Source organism: Aquarana catesbeiana, linkage group LG06, assembly GCF_042186555.1.
Source record: "Aquarana catesbeiana isolate 2022-GZ linkage group LG06, ASM4218655v1, whole genome shotgun sequence".
Taxonomy (NCBI): Eukaryota; Metazoa; Chordata; class Amphibia; order Anura; family Ranidae; genus Aquarana; species Aquarana catesbeiana.
In genome coordinates, this window is record NC_133329.1 from 394,752,374 (window position 1) to 394,779,890 (window position 27,517).

Consider the following 27,517-nt stretch of genomic DNA (forward strand, 5'->3'; position numbering starts at 1 on the left):
CTGATTTACCTTAGTGTACTCACTCAGAGGCAGGAGAGAGAAGGGGGGAGATTTCAAAACACAGACAGGGATGGATGGTGAGCTCACTCACCCCTTGGCACCTCTCATCCAGATGTATCTGAGGCTGCTGGACTTCACATTTCCGGCCCCCACGTTCCTTTTCTGAGGCACAGCTCCGGGGATTGGAGTGTGGGCAGACACAGAGGGGTGGGGGGCAGAGGTGCAGATCGAGCCCTCTCTCCTCTCCCATCTGTGTGTGTGTGTGTTTGGGGGGGGTTGTTAGTGCTGGCTTTGGGCAGTGTGAAAGAGAGTTTTATGCCCTGTACACGCGACCGGTTTTGCCGTCGGAATACACTCTGAAGGTTTCTCCGACGGAATTCCGCTCAAGCTATCTTGCATGCACAAGGTCACACCAAATTCCGACCGTTAAGAACGCGGTGACGTACAACACGTATGACGGGACTAGAAAAAGGAAGTTCAATAGCCAGTGCGCCACCCTTTGGGCTCCTTCTGCTAATCTCGTCGGAACAGCATACAGACGAGCGTTTTTTCCGATAGGAATTTTTAGAAATATAGAACATGTTCTCTATCTAAGTCCATCTGAATTTTAGACGGAAAAAGTCCGATGGGGCATACACACGGTCAGAATATACAATGAAAAGCTCCCATCTGACTTTTTCTGACAGACATTCCGACCGTGTGTACGCGGCATTACAGACACTCTCAGCTTAGGCAACTGCAGCCAGCAACCCCGCTGGGAAGCCATAGTCCGGTCTGAATAATGTGTCCGGGTTTCAGGCAGTCGGAAACCCGGACACATGATTCCAAACCCGAACTGTCCGGGTGAATCCCGGACAGGTGGCAACCCTACTTTAACTGCTCTTGTCGACCGTCCCACGTACATGTACTGTGGGTCAGCGGCTCCTACAGGTGAAATCACGTACCTGTACTGCGGCCAGCTCCCGCTGTGATTGGACACAGCGGGAACCAATCAGTGGGTCCGGGACCCACCAATCATTCCTGGCAGAGGCAGAACGGCAGTCTGCCTATGTAAACAAGTCAGATTTGCCATTCTGTGACAAGGGAAGACAGAGATCCTGTGTTTCTGCTAAGCAGGAACACAGATCTCTGTCTTCCCATAGTAAAAGCATACTCCACACAGTTAACAAGCACTCCCTAGGCACACATTTAACCCTTTGATTGCCCCTGATGTTAATCCCTTCCCTAGTACAGTGACAGTGCATATTTTTTTTAGCACTGATCACTGTATTGGTGTGACGGGTCCCTAAAAAGTGTCACGGGGGGGGGGTTCCTTTACTAAAGGCAAATCCACTTTGCACTACAAGTGCACTGCAAATGCACTTGGAATTGCACCTGGAAGTGCAGTCGCTGTAGATCCGAGAGGGATATGCAAGGAAGATAAAAAACAGCATTTTTGCTTACATATGATTGGATGATAAAATCAGATCAGCAGAGCTTCCCCTGATTTCAGATCTTCCCCTCAGATCTACAACGACTGCACTTCCAAGTGCACTTGCAGTGCAGAGTGGATTTGCCTTTGGTAAATCAACCCCTTAGTGTCTCGTTTGTCTGCCGCAATGTCGCAATCCTGCTATAAGTCGCTGATCGTCGCCATTACTAGTTAAAAAAAATAAAAATTACATGAAAATATCCCATAGTTTGTAGACGCAATAACTTTTGCGCAACCCAATCAATATACGCTTATTGGGATTTTTTTTTTTTTTTTAACAAAAACATGTAGCAGAATATATATTGTATTCTGGGTATGTTTTATAGCAGAAAGGAAAAAATATTGTTGCTTTTTATCAAAATTGTCAGTCTTTTTTTGTTTATAGTGCAAAAAATAAATTAAAATAAAATAAAAATGAATATCACCAAATCTATTTGTGGGGGAAAAAAAAAAAAAAAAGGACACAAATTATATTTGGGCACAGCATCGCACAATCGCGCAATTGTCAGTTAAAGTAACGCAGTGCCGTAACACAAACACATTTCCTGGTCATGAAAGGGGGGGTAAATCTTCCGGAGCTGAAGTGGTTAATCTTTTTGAAAAAAAGACCATCCAGTTCAACCAACGTAAAAAAAACAAAAAAAAAAAAAAAGAAAGAAAAAAAACAAAAAAATACACACAAATAGAAAACCTCCATATATTCTATACCCACAGTTGATCCAGAGGAAGGCAAAAAGTATATAATATATATATAATGTAAAAAAATAATATAGCCCCCAGCTGACACTTTAAAATCAGTTACAGCAACAGGTTTACTTTTCCTTTTGGTGATAAAAAATTTGACATAAATGAATAAATGCTGACCATTATAAGCACCCCTGTCAGTATAAATGGTTTGTCTCAATCCTCTAACTGCCATTTTTTCTGGACAGCTTGGTGTGGAAGTTGGAAACGAATAAACTTACTGGCAGGATCAACAGGTAATAAAACTATATTAATTTTTTAGAAAAATAAAAAGGAATGCTAGTGACAGACTGCACAATAGATGTCATTTTTGATTTTGCCTATAATGACATTGTATACAACAAAGGGGTCAGCCCACACTCAGCATCCCCAGACAGTGAGAAGAATGGCGCCCCCACCTGCATCATCATTCTGAGCCATCCTCGGTGTCAGCCGGACAGGTCAGCAAGCAGGCGGTAGAATGGTAATCTGTGCTGCTGTCTGCCAAGTCTTGTCCCTTTCGGCATGGAGGAATTTCCCTGTTGTGTGAATGCTGCAGAGAGCTCAGTACATTTTTCTGCACTGTACTTCCCCTTTCGGTGTAATAACTATTCCGACACCCAGCCCCGTTCAATGCCGGAGAGGATGAAACTGAAAGTTACAACAGAGGTCATTCCACATGGTAGAGATTTGTCGTAAGAAAGGCAAGAGGAGGAAATAAAATTCCACCAGCAGTTTACAAATCATTCTTTATATACCGCCCAACTGTCTTTTTTTTTTTTTTTTTTTAGAGTCCCTCTGTCCCTCTTTCCTCCTCAGTTGTCCCTCTTTTTTGGTCTGACGTATAGACCTTCATAAAAATGTGCTGACTACCAAATGTGTACTACCCTGTTTCCCCGAAAATAAGCCCTACCCTGAAAATAAGACCTTCAAGGACTTTAACTAGGGCTTTTTTGGGGGGTAGAGCTTATATTGCAGCCATCACCGACAATCACGCTAGGTCTTATTTTCGGGGAAACAGGGTAAGACTTTTTTTAACCAACCTCTATGTCAGTGTTTCTCTACTCCAGTCCTCAAGGTGCCCCAACAGGTCATGTTTTCAGGATTTCCCTCAGATGAAACAGCTGTGGTACTTACTAAGGCAGTGAAGCTGATCAAATCACTGGTGCAAAATAATGGTAAGCCTGAAAACAAGACCAGTTGGGGCGCCTTGAGGACTGGAGTTGGGAAACACTGCTCTATGTAGCGCTCACCGGCTCGCTGATTTTCCCCGGGTTCCTTTTCCGGATTGGTGAGACAGCAGCCAGGCACACAGCAACAGTCACTCTTGTGGCTTAATGAACAGTCTAGCCCAGGGGCCTCCAAACTCTCCAAACAAAGGGCCAGTTTAGTGTCCTTCGGGGGGGCCGGACTGTGGCCAGTGGAAGTAGAAATTGCCCCATTGTTGGTGTCAGTGGGAGAAATTGTGTTACATTGTTGGTGACATTGGGAGGAATAGAGCCCCATTGTTGGTGTCAGTGGGAGGAATAGTGCCCCATTGTTGGTGTCAGTGGGAGGAATAGTGCCCCATTGTTGGTGTCAGTGGGAGGAATAGTGCCCCATCATCTGTGTCAGTGGGAGGAATTGTGCCCCAACATTGGCATCAGTGGGAGGAATTGTGTCCCATCGTTGGTGTCATCAGGAACAATTGTGCATCTTTGCGGGATAAGTGGGAGAAATTGTGGCCCTTCATTGGTGTCATTGGGAGGAATAGTGCCCCATCATTGGTGTGAGTGTGAGGAATTGTGCTCCATCGTTGGCTCATTAGGAACTATTCTGCCCCTTTGTGGGGTCAGTGGGAGGAATAGTGCCCCATTGTTGGTGTCAGTGGGAGGAGTTGTGCCCCATTGTTGGTGTCAGTGGGAGGAATTGCGCCCCATCGTTGGTGTCATTGGCAACAATTGTGCCTCTTTGCGGGGTAAGTGGGAGAAACTGTGCCCCTTCGTTGGTGTCATTGAGAGGAATAGTGCCCCATCATTGGTGTCAGAGGAATAAATTGTGCCCCTTCGTTGGTGACATTGGGAGGAATAGTACCCCATCAATGGTGTTAGTGAAGAAATAGTGCCCCATCACTGGTATGAGTGAGAGGAATTGTGCTCCATCGTTGGTGTCATTAGGAACTGTTCTGTCCCTTTGTGGGGTCAGTGGGAGGAATTATGCCCCATCATTGGTGTCAGTGGATGGAATAGTGCCCCAAGGGCTGGATAAAAAAAAAAAGGGATTGCCTTTTTTTAAATTTATTGCTGAATAACAAGGATAGGGCTTGGGGAGCTGTGGGATGCTCCACGAGGACACTCTTTAATTTATCACTACTTCCCAGGACAGTCTCTCCAGCAATGACTTGGACTGCAGTGGACAGCACTGAGGCACCATCAGAAATATCCCAGGCCAGGCAAGCATTCGTACTGATATGCAAGGGATGGTAGAAGCAACAGTCACTAGGATCCTTCACTCAGCACAATGTCCCTGGATACTTAGATGCCTCCTTCTAATATCAGACAGGTATTTCCCTGTTGAATCCTCCAGGCCAGATCTTCAGTGAAACCCTTCGCTTAGCTGAGATCCTTAGCAAAACAGGCCCCCCCCCCGAGCTCTGTCACAGCTTGGACCTCGATCAGCACAGGCAGAATTTAAGCTGGGCTGCCCAGAAGGACAGCAACCCTTCAGACTGGGAACTTCTCCTCCTGGACACGAACAGGGCTGCCTCAGACCCCATACTCTTTATGCACTTCCCAGACACCTTCTGGGCACTCTCCCCCCAGGGTTTGGCTGAGACAACATCAATATTCAAGCTGCTGGTTTTTCTCTCACCAACCCACTATATTCTGGAATTCTCTAGATCCAAAAGACAAGGTGAATCAATCAATCCTGCAGCCTGCAGTGCCCAGAACAGCCAAAAGCAATCACATACTGCTCCACTGACTAAAGGCTACACTACAAAAAAGAACAAAATTTGCTTTTCAGCTTTAATGACAGCTTTGACAAAATACTCGTCACTTCTTGGTTCAATCACCAGAGGGGAGATCAGTGAAAAAATGTTCTCTCCCCAATTAATCATGCCAGTCCCAAGCCATCAGGAAGGACAAAGAAGCTGCGGATTAATGGGGGGTAGTCTGATGGGGGGGGGGGGGGGGGTACTTTCAGAGGGTTGTAGAAGCGTTTAGGTGGCTTTTGATCACTTCCCCCAGAAAGCCAACAATCATCTTGACAGTTATAAACTTTCAGTTATATTGGCACTGGTAGATATGTGGCTAAGAACCCCTCATAATAGGAACAACGGGTGTACAGATACCGGACTCAGGTCAGGGATGATGGAAACCCCTCATAATGGGCACATTAGCTGTGCAGACCCAGGAACTTAACAAAGTGGTGGCTGGGGCCACTCATAATGGACATAGCAGGCAAAGCTGGTGTACAGACCTAGGAACTCAGCTCAGGGATGGTGGGAATCCCATCACAGCAAATATGCAGACCCAGGGACTTAACTCATGGATGTTGGGAACCACTAATAATAGGCAAAGCAGGTTTGTAGACCCGGGAACTCAGGTCAGGGGTGGTGAGAATCCCTCATGATGGGCACAGCAAATATGCATTCCCAGGGACTTAGCTCAGGGATGTTGGGAACCACTAATAATAGGCAAAGCAGGTTTGTAGACCCGGGAACTCAGGTCAGGGGTGTTGGGGACCCCTCATAATGGGCACAGCAAATATGCAGACCCAAGGACTTAGCTCAGGGATGTTGGGAACCACTAATAATAGGCAAAGCAGGTTTGTAGACCCGGGAACTCAGGTCAGGGGTGGTGGGAATCCCTCATGATGGGCACAGCAAATATGCAGACCCAGGGACTTAGCTCAGGAATGTTGGGAACCACTAATAACAGGCAAAGCAGGTTTGTAGACCCGGGAACTCAGGTCAGGGGTGGTGAGAATCCCTCATGATGGGCACAGCAAATATGCAGACCCAGGGACTTAGCTCAGGGATGTTGGGAACCACTAATAATAGGCAAAGCAGGTTTGTAGACCCGGGAACTCAGGTCAGGGGTGTTGGGGACCCCTCATAATGGGCACAGCAAATATGCAGACCCAAGGACTTAGCTCAGGGATGTTGGGAACCACTAATAATAGGCAAAGCAGGTTTGTAGACCCGGGAACTCAGGTCAGGGGTGGTGAGAATCCCTCATGATGGGCACAGCAAATATGCAGACCCAGGGACTTAGCTCAGGGATGTTGGGAACCACTAATAATAGGCAAAGCAGGTTTGTAGACCCGGGAACTCAGGTCAGGGGTGTTGGGGACCCCTCATAATGGGCACAGCAAATATGCAGACCCAAGTACTTAGCTCAGGGATGTTGGGAACCACTAATAATAGGCAAAGCAGGTTTGTAGACCCGGGAACTCAGGTCAGGGGTGGTGGGAATCCCTCATGATGGGCACAGCAAATATGCAGACCCAGGGACTTAGCTCAGGAATGTTGGGAACCACTAATAACAGGCAAAGCAGGTTTGTAGACCCGGGAACTCAGGTCAGGGGTGGTGGGAATCCCTCATAATGGGCACAGCAAATATGCAGACCCAAGGACTTAGCTCAGGGATATTGGGAACCACTAATAATATGAAAAGCAGGTTTGTAGACCCGGGAACTCAGGTCAGGGGTGGTGGGGACCCCTTATAATGGGCACAACAGGTGTGCAGGCCTGGGATCTCGCCAATAGAGTCCCCATGAGAACTTGTCTTCTGGTTAATTTTCCAGGCTCGACAAAAATATAACTTTAAATATTAGTTTTGGGCAGTTGCTACTATTAGAAAGACACACTGGGTTCTGACCATGACCGCTGCTCTTTTTATTCAGTTTTCAGTTGTCACAGACAAACTAATAGTAACTGGTGGTTGAAAAGATGAAAAATGTGTCTGGGGCCTTGTAGGGAAACTGGCACAAAATAGGAATGGGAACACTTTCGGATGTGAGGAGAAAAATGCCTTAACCTGAAATACTCCCATAAAGACACCAATGCCGTCTGACCAGCAGTCCCAAAATTGCATCAGTGTATAGAGTCCTCATCATATACAGGACAAAACCCCTTGTGAACTGGAGCATGTTGTACATGGATAGAATATGAATGCAAACCCAAAAATGTTTTTCTGCCCTTCATATTGTGTATTTACCCAGGTTACCATCCATCAGACTGCGATGATGGTCCAGAAAATTTTACAGAGGAGATTTATATTGTCAATGGTCGTGAGATGAGATACAAGCAACACAACACTTCTTTCATTGTAGAACAGCAACCAACAAAAGGTGTAAAGCAGTGTCCACGGGAACAAGTTTTCTACTTCTAAATATTAAACGCAACAGGAAGCCATGGTGGCCACAATGACACACAGCTGTTATGTTTTTGAGGACACCTGCAAACCACCTCCATCTACAGAACTGTAGCTTCATTGTGCAAAACTCACAAAGGTTCAGGATAATGGTGCATAAAGCTTCTCTATTTATATAGGGGGGTTGTTGCATTTTCAGGCCCAGTTTGCAGTATAGAGAAACTACTGGGGACGTGATTAGTAGGAGGTATGTCACAAATTCCCAGCACACTTACCAGTTAGCCAGTGAAAAAAAAACGTAATAGCTCCTATTTAACTATTGACGTTAAAAACAGAGGGTTATTTGCACATATTTGCAAATATATGCAGAAGCTGCAGTGCCTTTACCAATGATCCTCTGTATACTGCAGTTCTATTTCTATATTTTTGATAGTCTCCCATCTTCAGTATGGAAGACAAAGCCCTGGTCTTGTCATACATTCAGAGAAGATCCTCGGATTTTATGGAAAATTGCTATCCATACTTACCATAATTTTCCTTTCCTGGCTTATCCTTATGTCTGATTACTGCAGGTCAACTCCACCCATCTGACCTCACAGGAAATTTTCCTAAGGAAATGGTCTGCAGAGTCTCCACATTTAGCAGTGGATAAATTAAAGTGGTTCTTAAGGCTCAAGTTTTTTTTACCTTCATACTTTCTATGCATGAGGATAAAAAAACCTTCTCTGTGCAGCAGGTTTGTCGGGAGGGAGCCCACCCCTTCTTAAAGGCCCAGGGACAAATTGAACACCCAGCAAGAGCACAATGGCAGCTGCAAGCATGCAATGTGCCCCCCATGCCAAATCCAGCAAACAAGCAACAAAAAGTTGGCAACCACCCCAAATTATAACTAGACTTTTCAAATAGGTGCACATGAAATAGCAACGCATATCGCAAACAGACCAAAAAAAAAATCCCAGCACACTTACCAGCTAGCCTACAAAAAAAACAAACTGACCCTGTCTAACAATTCATGTTAAAAAACAGAGGGTTTAGTTGAACACATTTGCAAATATTTATGGAAGCCTCAATGCCTTCTCAAAGGTTTCATAAAATAAATAGAGCTTCCACAATTGTAACAATAGATGTCATCACTGTGTAACATTAATAAAACAGCTGCCGCTTAAAATGCAAACGCATAAACATCAAAGAGATAATAATAAAAATTGCACAAATCCAACTCAGGTGCCTATGATTATTATTGCAGCACTACTATCATAAAGTTTATGATCAGCTTTCATGTGTATATGGTACACACATGGAATAGGTAGTTGACAGATGATGTGAAAAAAGTCCCAGACCTATCTCTCTGTTAAACCTCGATATTAAATTATTAGCAAAAATAATAGCAAAACGCCTCAATAGCATTATAGGAAAATTAATACATAGAGATCAAGTAGGCTTCATGCCAAATAGACAGGCAGGCGATAATATACGCAGGGCAGTGTTATTGGCACATATTGCTAAAAAACGGAAAATCCCTTTATGTTTTCTATCTCTCGATATTAAGAGGGCATTTGACACAGTATCCTGGCAATATATGCAATATTCATTACAAAAATGGGGTTTTGGACCCCACTTTTTAACATGGATCAAAGCATTATATAATAAACCCAAAGCCTATATAAAATATGCTGGATACAAATCTGAAGCCTTTAATATCGAAAGAGGTACCCGACAGGGTTGCCCATTATCTCCCTTATTATTTGCCCTTATACTCGAACCCATAGCCCAATACATCAGAACAAACCAAACTATAACTGGCATTGAAGTAGGAGGTATTACACACAAATTATGTATATTTGCAGACGATATATTACTTTTTCTATCATCACCACAGGTCTCTGGTCCTAACTTAATACCAGCTCTTGATGGATTTGCAGCCCTATCCGGCCTTATGATTAATCCTAAGAAATGCCTAGTGCTTAATATTTCACTCACAAACATGGAATTGATCCCGGCTAGGGCTGCACTCCCATTCACATGGGCAGAAAAATCAATCCCATATCTTGGAATTCATTTAACAGCATCTCATTCTGACTTATTCTCAACCAATTATCCTCCTGTATTAAGACAGATCACAAATCTAATAAAACAATGGTCGCAACTTCCTTTATCCTGGATAGGGAAAATTAATGCAATCAAAATGACTATTCTACCCAAATTGCTTTATCTATTCAGAGTCCTCCCTATTCCAATTCCTTCCTATTTTTTGAGAATAGTACAAAAAAGAGCAACTTCGTTTATATGGGGCTTTTCTAAACCACGTATACCTATACACACACTACATCTTCCCAAAAATAAAGGAGGCCTGGGATACCCTAATTTTACTAACTACTACAGAGCAGCACATTTGGCCAGTTTGTCCAAATACCATGCAAAACAGGAAATCCCATTATGGGTATTTATAGAGGCTTCAGAAAATGACCCTCTATTAATATCAAATTTATTATGGCTTGATCCTAAAGACCGCTTTAAAATTCATAATCCCATAACTAAACACTTCTTATCTCTCTGGGATAAACTAAAAACCAAATATCAGTTACAATCTCCACACAATCCTCTCCTTTCTTTTATCAGAAATCCGGCCTTTTATCCGGCATGGATCTACCCAAATTTTTTTAAAGCTTGGACAACATCAGGCATTCAGACACTAAATGACTTCATAGCATCTAAATCATTCCTTTCATTCCCATCGCTTAGAGAAAAATATGATCTACCAAACTCTGAGATATTTAGATATCTCCAAATCAAAAATTTCTATACACCATTCCTAAAGGGGGATACACCATTATCCCAATTATCCATTTTTGAATCAATCTGTACAACAGATCCATTTGCTAAAGGTACAATTTCATCACTTTATAATCAATTATATGGAGTAGCAAATCTTAATAGACCCTCTTACGTTCAGAGGTGGGAGGAGGACCTGGGACGAACTTTAGAAGACACGGACTGGTCTAACATATGGCTCACATCTAAGTCATCTTCACCCAACATCTTAGCACTGGAGACAAATTATAAAGTCCTAACTCGCTGGTACCTTGTACCCGCTAGAGTGGCAAAATATTCACCTAATACCTCAGCTCTTTGTTTTCGAGGATGCCCAGAAATGGGCACATATTTACACATATGGTGGACGTGCCCAGTAATCCAAACCTTCTGGAAGGAAGTCTTCGTGATTGCATCTAAAATATTTAAAAAAATAATACAACCAGATCCATATTTAACTTTACTTAATCTAAAACCGGAATGGTTAACACTCTCTCAATTCAAACTTATGATCCAACTAATAACGGCTGCAAAACAAACAGTGACCAAGGCATGGAAATCTCCTACATTGGTACTAGCAGAAACAATTCACAGAATGAATAATACAATGTCCCATGCTAAGATGGTAGCCATCGATCAAAACCAAATTCCAAAATTCGAAAAACTTCGGCATCCTTGGATAAAACAACAGTTCCTGTCAAACTTCAATGACTCTGTCCTGTTGCCATGGTAACAGATTAAATGACTTACAGAGACACCCATTCTAAGGTTTCAAAGAGAACTAAAAAGAATAATAAACTGACGAGCGGGACAACCTTGTGGACCATACCTCTACCTTTCAACCCTTTTTCTTCTTTCTCTTTCCTTTTCTCCACCTTACGATTAAAGCTCATTATCAGAATTTATTTGACCTATATACACTCTACTTGTAAACAATATGTATAGTAGGTATAAATCATTTAAATACCTACAAAAGTAACTAAGGAAATGATATATATCTTTAATTTAGGTTTACGTGAACCCAATGTTTAATATTTGAAATTTCATGATATTTACCTATATAAACCCTACTGTAAAACAATGAGCTTACTTTATAGATCCTTGTAAACTTACTTTATGTATCTTTATAACATTGTATACTCAATAAACTTCTTTTGACAAGGAAAAAAGTCCCAGAAACCTCAGATGGTGATCTTGCTTGTTACAACATTAAACACCCCACACCTGAATCTGTGCATCACACTCCCCTTCGGAGTTCACACTCACCAGAGGGATGGATATATCAGGCATGGATTAGTAAACCACAGCTCTCCTCAGCAACAAGAAAGGTGTCACAGCATATCCTAAGATCTCCACCGGTTCTCAGGGCAGAAAAAAAGCTCCAATAGTGTAATTCCGTTTTCTCTCTTTAGTTTATTAAATACTAATCCATGACTGATATATCCATCCCTCTGGTGAGTGTGAACCCCGAAGGGGAGTGTTATGCACAGTATATATTCATTGTTCTGAATCAATTTGTATTTTTGGAAGTTCTGTTTTCGTTATTTTGGAACGCACTTGTCGCGTCCGGTCATCGCAAGGTTACGCCCTTGTGCGTGACCTTACGACGACCAGACGTGACAAGTGTGTTCCACGACCAGGAAGAGACAAACCAGGAAGCAAGCGGTGGATGCTGCTTCCCATACAACGTGAGTCGCTCCTTCCCTGTGTTGTGAGGAATGCCCGTCTATTTGCCTAGAGAGTTTTAAATGGTTTGACTGATGAATTTGTATGGAAAAACTTTTTTTTTAATAAACTAAAGAGAGAAAACGTAATTACACTATTGGAGCTTTTTTTCTGCCCTGAGAACCGGTGGAGATCTTGGGATATGTTGTGACACCTTTCCTTGTTGCTGAGGAGAGCTGTGGTTTACTAATCCATGCCTGATATATCCATCCCTCTGGTGAGTGTGAACCCCGAAGGGGAGTGTGATGCACAGTATGTATTCATTGTTCCAAATCAATTTGTATTTTCTGAAGTTCTGTTATGTTTTCGTTATTTCGGAAGATTGGCTACGTTTGTTTTAGGTGTTCATTCGTTATTTCGGTAGATTACTTATGCACTCTGAGTGATCCCTACTAGTCCAACCCACAAAGGGAAATCAAATGAGCTGATTGGACAATATTGACTAGAGTCGCGTGCATTTGGAAGTAACGAATGGAACAAAATTGATTTCGGATTTATTCGTTATGTTATGATTCAGAAATTCTGATGGATCCACCTCCATCCAACCCAAACCCTATAAAGGAGAAATCATCTTATTTCACATTTATACTTTACTGTATTTATTGTAATAAGTTTCCATTTCATATGTAGTGCATTTTTTATAGTAATGAAAATTGTTAATGCAAAAAGAATCTGACTATCCAAGAGTGAAAGATTTCCGCGCCAGGCGAGGGGAGAGAGGAGGGGCTTTCTCAGCTAAGCACACCCTCCTGCCTGCATGCCTGATCTAAGAGCAGATGGATTCCAAGAAGTAAAAGCTACATGAATCGTCTGCCCTTACTCAAGATGGCCACCACCAGAAATGCTAGGGGGGTGTCTTTCAAAGTGATTTCTCAAAATAAAGCATGAAGACATGGATAGATGGATGGAGGGAGTTTGCTTTGAATAAAAATAAATTAAATAGTGTTTTTGGTTTGTGGTGCTCAGATGCAAGGTAGATCCATTTTAAGGTAAGGGCAGTAGTTTGAATAGGCTCTTGCTATGTAATAGACATGTGCAATTCGTTTAGTTCCAAATGAATTTTCTAACGAATTTCGTCAAATTCGTTAATTCGGAAATATCCGAATTAACGAAAACCTGTTTAACAAATTTTTCTGTAAATTCAAATTCAAATTCGGAAATTCAAAAATTCGGAAATTTGTAGATTTCTAAATTTGGAAATTCAAATGAATTTCGTCAAATTCGTTAATTCGGAAACATCCAAATTTTGTACTCCTTTGTACTCCTCACCTGGTTGCAGCCACACACACTTGACACCATCTGAACCAAATAAGTTTATCTTGGTCTCATCAGACCACAGGACATGGTTCCAGTAATCCATGTCCTTAGTCTGCTTGTCTTCAGCAAACTGTTTGCAGGCTTTCTTCTACATCATGTTTAGAAGAGGCTTCCTTCTGGGATGACAGCCATGCAGTCCAATTTGATGCAGTGTGCGGCGTATGGTCTGAGCACTGACAGGCTGACCTCCCACCCATTCAACCTCTGCAGCAATACTGGCAGCACTCATACGTCTATTTCCCAAAGACAACCTCTGGATATGACGCTGAGCACATGTACTCAATTTCTTTGGTGGACCATGGCGAGGCCTGTTCTGGGTGAAACCCGTCCTGTTAAACCGCTGTATGGTCATGTCCACCATGCTGAAGCTCAGTTTCAGGGTCTTGGAAATCTTCTTATAGCCTAGGCCATCTTTAGGTAGAGCAACAATTCTTTTTTTCAGATCCTCAGAGAGTTCTTTGCCATGAGGTGCCATGTTGAACTTCCAGTGACCAGTATGAGAGAGTGAGAGCGATAACACCAAATTTAACACACCTGCTCCCCATTCACACCTGAGACCTTGTAACACTAAAGAGTCACATGACACCGGGGAGGGAAAATGGCTAATTGGGCCCAATTTTGACATTTTCATTTAGGGGTGTACTCACTTTTGTTGCCCGAGGTTTAGACATTAATGGCTGTGTGTTGAGTTATTTTGAGGGGACAGCAAATTTACACTGTTATACAAGCTGTACACTCACTACTTTACATTGTAGCAAAGTGTCATTTCTTCAGTGTTGTCACATTAAAAGGTAGAAGAAAATATTTACAAAAATGTGAGGGGTGTACTCACTTTTGTGAGATACTGTAAGTAGGGCTGTCTTTATTATTGATTGGACCCTTGGCAAACATTATCCCCCCATGCAATTTCGCTCTCCACCTGCCTGCACACCATGGCCTGGGGTGGTGAGGGGACCCATCATTAGACAGAAAACTCCTAGGGATCCTTGAACACCTAGGATCAGTGGGGGAAGGGGAGGGTGTGATCAATGGCAATGCTGATTTTTTTACCGATTACCAATATAAAGAGGAGTTTCAACACTGGCCACTAATGTAATAGAAGCATTCACAGTAACCACCAATGTAAGGAGGGGGACCTTCACACTGGCCACTAGGGTGAATAAAAAGATTGTACACCAAGCCCCAATGTAATGAGAAGATTTACAATGACCAGGGCCGTCTTTAACGGAGGGCAAATGGGGCACCTGCCCTAGGCCTGATCTTTGATAGGGGGCCCAAAGCATTGAGCCCGTGCTACCCGCGAATTGGGGCCCCGATGATGGCTGTGCAGAGCACACAGAGGACATGGGAGGCTGTATACCCGAGCTAGCCAGCAGAGAAGGGGCGGGGCCGGGAGCTCCACTGATGCTCTGACCCCGCCCCATGCAGCCTATATACTCGCAACAGAGCAGAGCGGCTGTAGTGAGAGCAGTGATCAGAGTGGGAGTGTCAGTGGAGCTCCAGGCCCCGCCCCCTCTACACTGGCTGGGGAACACAGAGGTCCGGGGGTGGGGGTGGAGTCGGGAGCTCCACTGATGCTCTAACCCCGCCCCATGCCTGTATGCTCAGGGTGGAGCAGTTGTACTGAGAGCAGAAAGTGGAAGCCCCACCCCCGGACCTTTGAATGTATGCAGTGAGCTCGGCTGGCCAGGTATGTCCTTAGACCCATAAAATGCCCGACTGCTGAAACCCTGAGCTGTGTTACTAAACTGTAAAGATGTCTACAGTCTCTGATTGTCACCTGTAGCATGTCCGCAGTCTCTGATTGTCACCTGTAGCATGTCCGCAGTCTCTGATTGTCACCTGTAGCATGTCCGTAGTCTCTGATTATCACCTGTAGCATGTCTGCAGTCTCTGATTGTCACCTGCAGTATGTCCGCAGTCTCTGACTGTCACCTGCAGTATGTCCGCAGTCTCTGATTATCACCTGTAGCATGTCCGCAGTCTCTGATTGTCTCCTGTAGCATGTCCGCTGTCTCTGATTGTCTCCTGCAGTATATTAGCAGTCTCTGATGCTCTCCTGCAGTATTTGTTTGCAGTCTCTGACCCTCTCCTGTAGTATGTGTATTAATGTGCCGCTTTACTTGCTCAATTATTTGGGATTGCTACACTTCTGAATGAGTGGTAATAATGTGCATTAACCTGTAGCAACCAATCAGTGAGCAGTAGTGATCTGCTGTAATCTCTAGCAACCAATCAGGGAATGGTATTGATGTGCTGTAACCAGTGGCGTGCGCACAGGGTGTGCCAGGTGTGCCTGGGCACACCCTAATCGCCTTGTGTGGTGCATATTCCCCCCTGTTTAGACCACTGATATTTCATCCCCCCAAAAAATGTTACAAAATAAAATAATTTATTTAAAAATAAAATAAAACTAATGACACTGTCCACTGCCCTACTGACACCATCAGTACATATACACATGCATATGTATTTGAGCCGTGGGGTGCACACCCTAATGCAAGAGGCTGCGCACACCTATGGCTGTAACCCCTAGCAACCAATCAGTGAGCTCTAATAATGTGCGGTAACCTCTAGCAACCAATCGGCAAGCAGAAATTATGTGTTGTAACCTCTAGCAACCGGCCAGTGAGCGGTAAGGATAGGCTGTAACCTCTGGCAACAGATGCAATTGCAATTGCAATCGTGATCTGCTGCAGTAAACTGAGTTTGAGTCCACCTGCTATTTTTTGTATGTCTCAGAATGGGGGGGGGTCCTAGAAAAGGTTTGCCCAGGGCCCAATCAATATTAAAGACAGCCCTGACAATGAACACCAATGTAAGGAGGGATTTACACTGACCACCAATGTAAGGAGGGATGTACACTGACCACCAATGTAACTGAGACATTTAGACTGCATTCATATTTGTGTGTGTTGGGAACGCATTCAAAATCACTTTCCTGACACCACAGAAAACGTGCTGCCCTTTAGCAAATACACAGTATTAATTGTTAATGACACCCTCAGGCATCTGCTGACATGTGCTGTGGCACCATGTGATTTTGAAAAAAGCGTTAGGGACTTTCTTCTGCATTTCTAGGGCATAGAGCAGCCCCATTGAAATGAATGGGCTGCCCTACACGCGATCTACATCTTTATCCACCCTGCCAGTACACCTTTGCATCCTAAAACCTCTGCACCCCAAACCTCCCCCATCCTCTCCAAACCAACCCTTCACCCCTTTAACTCTACCTGCCTCCTCTGCTCATCTTTGCACCCACCTTCCTTACCTCCATACATCCCCTCCTTCCTCACCTGTGCACCCCAAACTGTAATTCCTTCTCTGCCTACCTCAGCACACCCCTCACCCCCCGACACCACCAATTTGCTTACCTTTGCAGAATAGGCTGTTAGGCCTAATGACCACAGTTGTAGGCAGGACATTCAAGCATTCCCCTTTATCTCCCCCGTGGGCAGTATTCAGTATAGGTGATGGTGGATATGACCTCAGGGGGGCATGATATACATATGAATGCTGCCTCTATTTACATATGAGTGCCGCCGGTCTGCGGCTATTTACATATGAATGCCACCGCTATTTACATATCAAAACCAGCTATTTACATGTAAACACAGGGTCTGCAGGTGAGTCATCTGTACACAACAATAGGGCAGAGCTGGGCAGCATTAGTAGCAGCACTTCACACTGAGATATCGGGACACAGCACGGGACTAAAACTTGAAGGGACAAGGGAATTTAAACCAGGATAGTTGGCAAGTATGAGGCAGCTGCTTTGGGCCCCACAAAAATAACAGGGCCCAGGGCAGCTGCCCCTTTTGCCCTGCCTTAAAGACGGCCCAGATGGATGGAACATAGGGTCACCATCGGTCTGGATTTCACAGGCAGGATTGGATCAGATAGCAAAGGGTGTCAGCGGACATGTCACCGCTGACATCCACCGCTCCATAGGGGTTGAATGGAGGCTCCAATCAGGTCCGCCTGAAAAACTGACAGGCGGACCTGATCGGAAAACCCGTGTGAAAGGGGCCTTATGGCCCGCACACACGATCCGAAAATCGGACGACAGATCTTCCTTTTTTTTTGCATGCTAGTTGTATATCGAACCTGAAAAGTTTACTAGAGTTACGAAAATCCTTGTACGACAGAATAAAAAATCGGAAGTGATGTCATGTGTTGTAGTGTATTTGTATTGTATTTTCAGACGACAACTGTACTGATTAAAAGAAAATAGTACAATATGGTATCGTACGAGAAAAATTTTTGTTGTGATCAGCTCTCGAAAGGTCTGTACTAACGATCCGATTATCGTACGATTGCCTCGAAAACTGTATTTTCCGTCTGATTTTGAGGTCTCGTTTACGGGCCATAACTCCTTGTCTCCTGTTAATGAATTTCCACTGGGCGGCCACTGTGCAGTTATAAAAAGGGTCCTGTGGGATTTTGGGTCCGTTTCACGTGCCATTTCAGGTAAAAATTTGCATCTGAATCGAAACTGGTGAAGAGAACCGGATTCCCGCACTGAAACTGCGGCCGCATATGTGTGAACCCAGCACTAGCAGGCGTCGTTTACACTTGCGATTGGGAGGGGGGGGGAGCAGTAAAAATGCAGCTGAACCACCCCCAAACATTTTCCCTTAAGTTGCAAGGGCAGTGGACGGGGGTATACATATGCCATGGAAAAAATATCACTGCTGTCGCATCTAGTGGCCAGTGAACGGAATGTGGGTGCCCTACAGTTGCCCCACAACCACATGCAGTGAACATGCTTGTGGTTTGCTGGTGTAGTTTTTAAGGGGTTAGGACAGGCGGCGAGGAGGTGATACAAAAAAAAAAACCTCCTAGCTGCCTGTCAATTGCCCTATGAGGAGCAATCCAAAACGAATCGCTCTTCAGAAGGCACCACGTTTGTCTGAGAGGCTTTCGCAATTCATAAGTAGCATAGAGATTTCCTGAGTTTAGGGGAAGGTTATACATAAAAACTTTAGCAGGTCAGCAGTGCTAATTGTTTAGCTTACTCCATTGGGAGCCATTTATTCTATCTGTTTAGTGATCAGTTACTCCTCTTCATTATAAGGTATTTCAGTAGAATGGTTGAGCTGCTAAAAAAATCTCCAGTGTAGTGCTAATCAAATCCACTATGCAGCTTTAACATTAGCATAGGAAACCAGAATCAGGTGTAAGCTATAGACATCCCACATGGGGAAGTAGTCCCCTCGCTGGGTATATATATCACCTGAGCAGCTTCATAGAGGATCATTGACCTCTTAGTCTTTGCAGAGCTGCTGTCTCTGGTAGGGATGGGGAGTCTTTTTGCTGCTTGTCTCATAATGTGCTATTTTTTATTTATTTTTTTGTATTATGTTTTTTAAAGCTGCACTAGTTTATAGATCTGTATAATAGAATGTTTATATGGCTTGTACTTATAGGAGCTATGAGATGTCTGCTGGCTTCCTAAAAATACCAGTTGCTTGACTGTTCTGCTGGCTTTGATCCTTTTGGCACTATATAATATGTAGCCTGGTAAATTATGCATTTTATTTTTTTTTTTTTTTTTTTGCATACTCCCTGTTCAGGTCAGTTGCCAGCTGGCTAGTGCTTTAAAGTATTGAAGCAAGCGGGTCAGCCAGGTAACTAGGGTTTTTAAAGGTAGATAACCAATAACCTTTCTTTCTATAGGCCTGGTACATCTGGGGGGGGGGGCTGGCTGGCTTTGGTTTATATAAGGGATGAACAGGAGGGATGGCTGCCCTGGGCACTAGTTTCATGTGGGGCAATTGAGGGGGAGGGGATTTGTGTTCGGAGGGGCAATTTTAAGGGGTGTGGGGGGTTAAGAATTCCTAGGGGTGGGGATTTAGGGGTATCTATTGGGGAGGAGAGGATGTGTACTCAGGGGGAAATTTTGAGGGGTAGAAAACATGTGCTAGGAGGGGTGAATCTTGGAGGGGCATTTGTGTTTTGGGGGTGGCAAAGATTTGTGCTGCAAGGGGGTGGGTTTGTACTAGAGGATTTATGCTCATACGTCTTGATCAGCGCAGCTTGGCATGGTTTTCCCTGGGCTCTAGATGACCTTGTCCTGACACTGGGTGTGTCCATAAGGCCTTTGCAATGCTTTTAGCCACTTAAGTAGAAGACACAGACAGCGCAAAACCTAATTACTAAAACTCAGCAGCTGAACACTGTAGGCCAATATACAAAACCTAAAAAGACATACACAAAATATAGCAGTGCAGCGCTCAATACAGGTGAAATGTACATAAATAAAACGCATGAGGCAAAGTCCCAAAGAGTATATCTTAGTCCGAGGAGATCAAAAAGCTGCCCACTTGCAGAAGGAGAATCCCTCAGTTGGCAAGGAAAGGGTGCAGTGATAGAATAAGATTGTATTGGTTGTGGTGATACAAGGAATACAATCTTATCCTATCACTGCGCCCTTTCCTTGCCAACTGAGGGATTCTTCTGCAAGTGGAATGCTTTCTGCCAGCTTTTTAGTAGTTAAAACGCCACTCAACACAGCTTTTAATGAAAGTGCTGACTGTTACCCTAAGCCTAGGTTTACAGAAGGAATTGCACAAGAATGTGCAACGTTATCTTGTGCAGTACACTTTGAACCCGTTCATTTTGAATGGGCTCAAATCTCGCTGCACTGCAACCAGATTGCATTTTTTTTTTTTTTTTTCCATGCGATCTGGTGCAGGCCAACTCGCCGCATTGGGGGGGGGGGGGGGTGTTAACATGGCACTGATGGCCACTGCAGATGGCAAGGGCAGAGCACTTTAAATGTGGTGTGGGGGAAATGTGCAGTTTCCCGCACCATGTTCTAGTGTGAGCTGGTTGTTGTGGCTCCTTTACAGTAGCGGATAGTAGAACCCCGCGTTTGAGCTGTGCTTTTGCTGCCGTGGCTGGGGGTGTAAACATGTCCCTGATTTGGAGCAATGTTCCTCATTTTGCTGCTGGGGGTGTACACGTGTCCCTGATTTCGAGGGACTGTCCCTGATTTGGAGCAATGTCCCTCTGTCCCTCTGTCCCTCATTCCTCCATTTGTCCCTCATTTTTGGTCTGATCCATATAGATGTATACACATGTCAGCAGGAATTAAACCCCCTACCTGCTTTCGATGGGTGCTCCTGCTTGATGAATGTGACCTATTCAAGTGAATGGGCTGCTCTGCAATCATGGCATGCTGGTACAGAGTTCAAGGGGGGCTAAAGTGGGCAGTGAAATGGTGCGTCTCCTCACAGCTTGTCAAATGCTCTCTGAAGAGCATTCTGAATGTAGATTGCTCTTCAGAGAGCGAAGCTTGTGTGAATGGGCCCTAAACAAGCTAGCAGGATTTTGGCAAGTTTCTAGTGCTAAAGCTTTCAAATTGCTTAACAGTGACAGAATTCCTATTAAGATTTTTTTTTTTTTGTTAAATGTCCAACTTTTACAAAACCCAGTGGCTCACATTTGCAACACCTTTGGTCATGTAGACTCTTCTGTAAGTGCAGCACTTGTTTTATTGAAACCTACAAGTTGTGTTCTCAGAACTGTGAATGAATGCGGCTGTGTATTGGGGGGGGGGGGGGGTCCATTTTGCAGCATGTTAAACCCTAAACATGTTGTAACATGGTCTAATGGTGGAGTTGGCCTGATTTGAAAACCATTTTGTTAAATCTTGCTATAAACAATGTTTATACAAGCTGAAACCTATGCGTGAAAGTCCTTAAAGAGTATCTAAAGGCCAAACTTTTTAGTGGTGAGGGGTTAGAACACCATCAGGTGTTTGAAGTCTCATCATTGGGTAGATTCACTTACTTTTATCCAGGTGACCAATCTGATTGTAAGTGCAGGAAAAATGTAAAATTTAAGTTTCCACAACAAAATATTGGGGGGGGTCTTTCAGTGAGGACATTTGTTGCAGTGGTAACTTTCTAAGCAGTTTATCTCATGTTTGGGGGAAAGCTACTTCCTGTTGTGTCTATAGGACAGGAAGTAAAGGTAGATCTCTTAAATGGGACAGATGGTGACAGGCTATGATGGGGGAACACCTTTCTTAACCAAGGTTCCTCTAGGGCAGGGATAGGCAACCTCAGCCCTTCAGCTGTTTTGAAAGTCCCATGAGGCATTGCAAGACCCTAACAATCGCAGGCATGACTCTTATGCCCCGTACAGACGATCGGACATTCCAACAACAAAATCCATGGATCTTTTTTTCCGACAGTAGTTGGCTCAAACTTGTCTTGCATACACACATCTTGTTGCAATTCCAAACATCAAGCACGCGGTGACGTACGCAGAGCTGAGAATAATTAAGTTCAATAGCCGGTGGGCTCTTCTACTTGATTCCGAGCATGCATGGAACTTTGTGCATCGGAATTCACAACGTATTGTGGTGTTGGAAAATTTTGAGATCCAGATCTCAAATTTTGTGTGACGGAAATTCTGATGGAAAATGTCGGATGGAGCCTACACACGGGTCGGAATTTCCAACAACAAGCTCCCATTAAACATTTTCCGTCAGAAAATCCGACCGTGTACGAGGCATTAGAGGCAGAAGCATGATGGGATTTGTAGTTCCTCCACAGCTGGAGGGCTGAGGTTGCCTACCCCTGCTCTAGGGCAAAGGTCTGCAAACTTTCTAAGCAAGGGACCAGTTTACTGTCCTTCAGGCTTTAGGGGGGGGGGTGCCAGACTTGCCAGTGGGAGTAGAAAATGCCCTGACATCAGTACCCCATCGTTGGTTTTAATAGGAGGATTAGTGGCCCAATTATGGGATCCGTAGTAGAAATGTTACTTCATTGGTGTTTGGTGGAATAATGCCCCAAGGGCCAGATAAAGGCAAGCAAAGGGCCATGGTTTGGAGACCACTGTTCTAGAGGGTTCTTGAGCAATTTGTTTCTCAGGTGTGTAATTGCTGACCAAAAGCTTTAGTCTGCTGTATGAAGAGTAGTAGTTTTTCCACTGACCATCAATGCAAGGAGCATTCTCCACTGACCACCAGACTGAGGGGCTCCTTCTCCCATTACTGCCAAATGTATAGGGTGGGGGGCAAACGTATGGTGGTCCTATCTCCACTGAACAATCTAGGGGTTGTTTCACTGAGCAACAGAAGGGAGAACATACTAATTGATTTACTGCTAATGTGCCATGTGCAGTTGATGAATGGGATTCCCCAACACCTGGGAAGCTATTTCAAGGGGTTGTTAAAAGGCTGCCCTACTCCGGCCAAAATGGGAGGAGCATGTTTAGGTTTTAGCTAGTCTTGAGTCCATGTTCACATTGGGCCGATTTGACATGCCAAGTGGAATCCTACTACCAGAAATGGCGCCGTCCGAATCGATGCGGTGCCGCACCGCTTCCCGAAAGTAGTTCCTGCACTACTTTTGGTGACTTCAGGGGTGATTTGACTAGACATCTGTGCATGGTTATCTGTCAAATCGCCCCTGACGTCGACTGAAATGCCAGTTTGAAATTCAGCAAGTTCAGCTGAACTTGCATGATTTCAAACCAGTCCTCAGTGTGAATGTGGGCTAAAAGGTTCACTTTTTAAAAATTGCACTTTTTTTTTTTTTTTTTGCAGCTAAGTGTATGTATCATTGCACCCTACAACCTGAGTGTGGGTGCAATCTTGGGCTCCTACAGACTCTGCATAGCTGTCTGCTTGTATGGGCAGGCAGTTACCTGAAAACAGGAAGACCAATGCAATTCAAGGATGCTCCCTTATCAGGTTTACATAACACCTGTTTTATGCCTGGGATTTTCATCTACAAGTATTGGTCATGTGACCCTGTACTTACAAGCACTAGTTGGTTTCAGAAGAAATGTAATTTATGGAGTGCCTTTTATTTTTTTGCATGGCCAGTCTAGATGAACTAGATATCTTCAATCATTGGGAAGCACAAGCTGATGTCTGAGCTTTAGGTCCTACTCTGCAGAGACCGTACTTTACACAGGGGGCAAAGGTCCTTCCCTGCAGCATGCTGGCAGGGTACAGACTCTTCTACTTGGGTGGCGGCTTTATCAGGGCTTTAGCTGCTTAAATATAATTTTAGGATGCCTCTGTACCTGAAATATATATTTTGCAGACTTAAAACTAGAAGTTTAGTTGGGCTCTGATCTAACTCTGGCACATTTTTTAAATTGAATGTCCTCTGGACAGCCATCCTGGTTGTCACAAAGCTCCCCTCTTTATCACCTGATGGGTGCAGTTGACACTACAAAGTCCTAAAAGGATGTTAAATGTTCACCCACTGTACTCTGATTTGGAGATCAGATGGCAAATGCCAGTGGGATGGTCGGCTTTCTGATCCAAGAAGCAAGTGCAGAAGTGTGGGTTTTGTTATACTGTACCTGTTGCCAATATCCAATTAGTGCCTTAGGCATCATTATCATAATCTCTTCACCAGATTTTTACAAATTCCATAATGAAGTCCTCTCCTGTTAATGTGAAGAAGATGGAGGCTATGAGCAAGAACACACTTCAAAGGACCATGGGAAGAAACGTGAGGGCAAAATACTCAAGCTATATCTACAGGGTGTTAAAACAGGTAGGAGCTGCACTTGACGCTGAACAGACATAAACTGAAGATCCAGGTGGACCATTTGGTGTTCAGATGGGATGGTTTAGCTATGACATGGTGACTGCAGACTTCCTAATTATAACTCGGCATCTTAATGTTGTGGGTTTTTTATATTCCCCTTAACTTGGTTTCCTACATTTCTGTGAACTTTTCATGCAGAAAGGGATAAATGACTTGTGTGCTTGGTTTGCCTTGATCTGCTGTGACTAGTTAACAGCATTAATGATTCTAATCCCCAGATCTCATTCTTGAAGTCATTCTCACGGTTCACAAATATGTTGACTCTGAAGTCCCTGGCAGGCTGTGATGGCTTGGCTTGTATCTTGGTGAGGTGACAGACTTGTTGACCTCAAGTTCCTCCTATTGTAAGATGGCTGGCATAGTTGACATTGTACTAGCATACTGAGATTTCTTCAATGGCCAGTTTTTTTTTTTTTTTTTTATCTAGCGGCTCCCAACATAACCATAAATACCAGCATGTAACAAGACATCTTGTCTTTTCATTGCACCCCCTCAGATTTGGACTAGAACGTAGTTCACATCTGAGGTGGTCAGTTCAGAGAGAGAATGCAAATACATCTTGTTGCAAGCCACCTTGAGTTTTGACTACAATCTTGCATGTTAAACTGTAAATGGATTTGTGTAAGATCTGACCAGGTAAGATGCTTTCTTGCTGACTTTAATACTAAAAATCCCAGTGTTTTTTTTTTTTTTTTTTTTGGAGGGGCTCTAGTGCAGAGATCTTGCCTTCAGCATCTGTAGATCTGAACGAATGGTAACAGGTGGCCACTAAAACTATTTTGAAGTATTGGTACACTCCTTGCCCATTTTCTACAATTTGATGTAACCTAGGTAGCACGCCAAGCTTGTAAGCAAATGACCCACCTTCCTAGTACAGATAAGACATCCAATGTACCAGTAAAGGTCAAAGTTCTGTGCAAAGGTGAACTCCATTGCAAAAGGCACCCAATGTAGCAATTCCAGGTGATGGGATGTTCTGTCTTCCCCATAGTCAACTTTTTTTGGAGCCCTAGTAGCATTAAGTGACATTTTAATGTAAATGTGATTGAGAACCTTGAGGTTACCTGTGCACATTGATTGGGGTGACCTTTGTTTTCTGTTAGTTCTTCACAGGATGGTCAGGAGCGGAGGATTTATGTGGTCTTTAGTTTAACAGTTATTTTTTGTCTTTCAGAGTGGTCAGGAGCAGAGCATCCATATCTCAAAGGACATGATGGATTCCATAGCTTCTGAAGCTGCTAGACTTGGCCTGCACAACAAGAGACGGACCATCACAAAGCGAGAGGTTGAGGGCGCCATGAAGCAATTCTTGGCTGGAGGGCATCCTAATTCTACTGTCCATGCTCCTGCAAGTCAATGAAGAGAATGTTTGTTTGTCTTAATTTTGCTTTTTAAATTTCATGTATAATAAAACATTTTAAACGATACAGGCCTCGAGTGGCTTTTTGGTGCATTACAGCATGTTGGGAGGGAGTTTGGATTATTTCTTGATGACTTCAAATTTGGCTTCTTGGGTTTTGGGCAGAAATTGACTGCATGAATTTTATTTATTTTTTTCCATGTTTTGGGACCATGATGGGAATAGATCATTCTCCTCGCTGAACAGTAAGTGTCTTATTGGACAGGCCTGGCCAATGGGAGGCTTCCTGATTGGCCAAGAGGAGAATGAGTGAGACAATAGCAAATATTAATTTGCTATTGTCACGCAAGTGGGTGTGCTCAGGGTGCAGTTTTTGTGCCCTGAGGCCACCCTCTTGTGAAGCCTATTAGTTCCTCTGGCTCTAATCATGTGCTTAAGAAAACAAACATTGGCATCGATGTGTCTAGTGCCCTGCGTGTAGATTAGGGGGGCCAGATGCATGGGGGGGGGGGGGGGGGGGAGAGACTCATAATAGACAGGCTGCCACAAAGCTGAGGAGTCTGGAAAAAGGGAAGACTGGCATCCATGTTTCTAACTAGTTTGTACTAAAGTGACCCAAAACGGGCAATGTATTTTCAGGGGCTCGGGCACATAGCCCCTTCATTGGTGCCTAAAAGCTTTGGTAGGATCCAAAAGTATGGAGTTAATCCAGTGACTTTCCTTTTGCACTCCATGACCATTGGTGTGACACATGAAGAGGACTCTGGTAGAGCTGTTGCCAAATCTAAGAATTGGGAGGCATATCACACTATTGTCTGAAAGACTGATGAAATAATCATAGTATACCCAAAAGGAACAAGCTGAATTTGTGGGGGGGGGGGGAGAGAGAGAAACAGAACTTGGGTGTGGGGTGTGCCATATTTTGACATAATTGATAAAAGGCTAAAAAAAAACCATGAATGCTGAATAGCAGAATACAGAATGCCAACAGTCAGGGCTGGTGCAAGGATTTGACACCCTAAGCGAAACCTTATTTGGCCACCCCTTTGCCCTGCCCATGTATACCCCCCCACCTCTTTAATGAAGCGCCCATCAAATGCAGCCTACCAGGTGGGGGTAGAGAACCCAACCCCTTGGTACATGGACAGAGCAGTCTTTACACACCAAATACATTTATGTGCGAATCTGCAATATTGCAATCTTAGAGACAATAGTTCACTCGCCAGGTTTGGGACTCTGCATCCATCTGCTGACATGACCCTGTCCGAGGAACAATTTTAAACTGCCTGCCTCGGTGCCTACTCCAGGCAGGCTCCACCTGTCGCCTAGCCTGAGAGCGCAGCCAGGTGCTGTAGCACGTGAGTGACACTGCCAGTGTGCAGGAAAGGCCAGAAGGAAGAGCAGCCTCTGATGGGGTGGGACCAAGGGACACATGATTAGGAATCATAGATTGGCAGAGCTGGCTCTGGTCACATCAGACAGCAATCACAGGTCACTGATGACGGATCAGAGGCACGCAGTGGTGCAGCAGGGGATGTTTGCTTCCAGTCGGGACACAGTCCTCTGCCACTGCTGCACCTCTGACACCATGTGCGAACGGAGCTGCGGGTGCCTGCTGAGAGTTGGAACACCAGCAGCCGGGTGCCCTAGGCGGCTGTCTAGTGGTAGCACCGGCCCTGACAACAGTGCAAAAATAACATTGCTGTTGACCATGAGCAGCTCAAAAAGGATGAGTAATGATGCATAGATTCCATAACCAAATAGTTTGGGGGGATCTTTGATCCTCACCATTTGGTTATAATATCCATGCATTATTACTCATTTGCATTGCTCATGGTCTTCAACATGTGATTAAAAAAAAAAAAATTTTTATGCTGGTTTGAGGCCTCTGGGAGACTGCCTTCCTTAGGGTGACAAGAAATACAAAGGATAGACACTAATACTGGAACACCTAACTTTAACATGGGTATCCCGTTTAAATGGTAAACTTTACTTTTTTTTTTTTTTACAGTTCTCCCTATTAGAAGTGAGGGAAATCCCCCCAATGGGGACACTTCTAAGAAGGAAAGCTCATTCGCTTTTAAAGATTTCTTATTTCCTTCAGAACAAGTAAAAGGGAAGCAAAAAACTGAGTGTGGTTTTTATTTATTTCTCGTCTACTCAGTTTTTT

General features: G+C 44.0%; 2 protein-coding genes across 5 annotated transcripts in view; one reads left to right on the forward strand and one right to left on the reverse strand.

Moving 5' to 3' along the window:
• SLC11A1 (solute carrier family 11 member 1) overlaps window positions 1-2,899 on the reverse strand; it is an 88,348-nt gene extending 85,449 nt beyond the window's left edge. Inside the window, exon 1 of the mRNA XM_073634378.1 lies at window positions 2,614-2,899. Within this exon, the coding sequence (XP_073490479.1) occupies window positions 2,614-2,635 (22 nt within the window). The 5' untranslated portion in view covers window positions 2,636-2,899. The remainder of the gene's footprint in view (window positions 1-2,613) is intronic.
• On the forward strand, window positions 1,293-25,412 carry LOC141147218 (histone H2B type 3-B-like). 4 transcript variants are annotated; one of them, XM_073634381.1, is made up of 3 exons: window positions 1,293-2,451; window positions 23,793-23,933; window positions 25,162-25,406. In XM_073634381.1, the coding sequence occupies exons 2-3, from the start codon at window positions 23,811-23,813 to the stop codon at window positions 25,345-25,347; spliced, it is 309 nt and encodes a 102-aa protein (XP_073490482.1). In that variant the 5' UTR covers window positions 1,293-2,451; window positions 23,793-23,810; the 3' UTR covers window positions 25,348-25,406. The 4 variants fall into 4 exon arrangements, with proteins under 4 accessions (XP_073490482.1, XP_073490481.1, XP_073490480.1 ...); XM_073634380.1 differs by lacking the exon at window positions 1,293-2,451 and adding an exon at window positions 11,985-12,304; XM_073634379.1 differs by lacking the exon at window positions 1,293-2,451 and adding an exon at window positions 15,013-15,094.
• The last annotated feature ends 2,105 nt before the right edge of the window (window positions 25,413-27,517 follow it).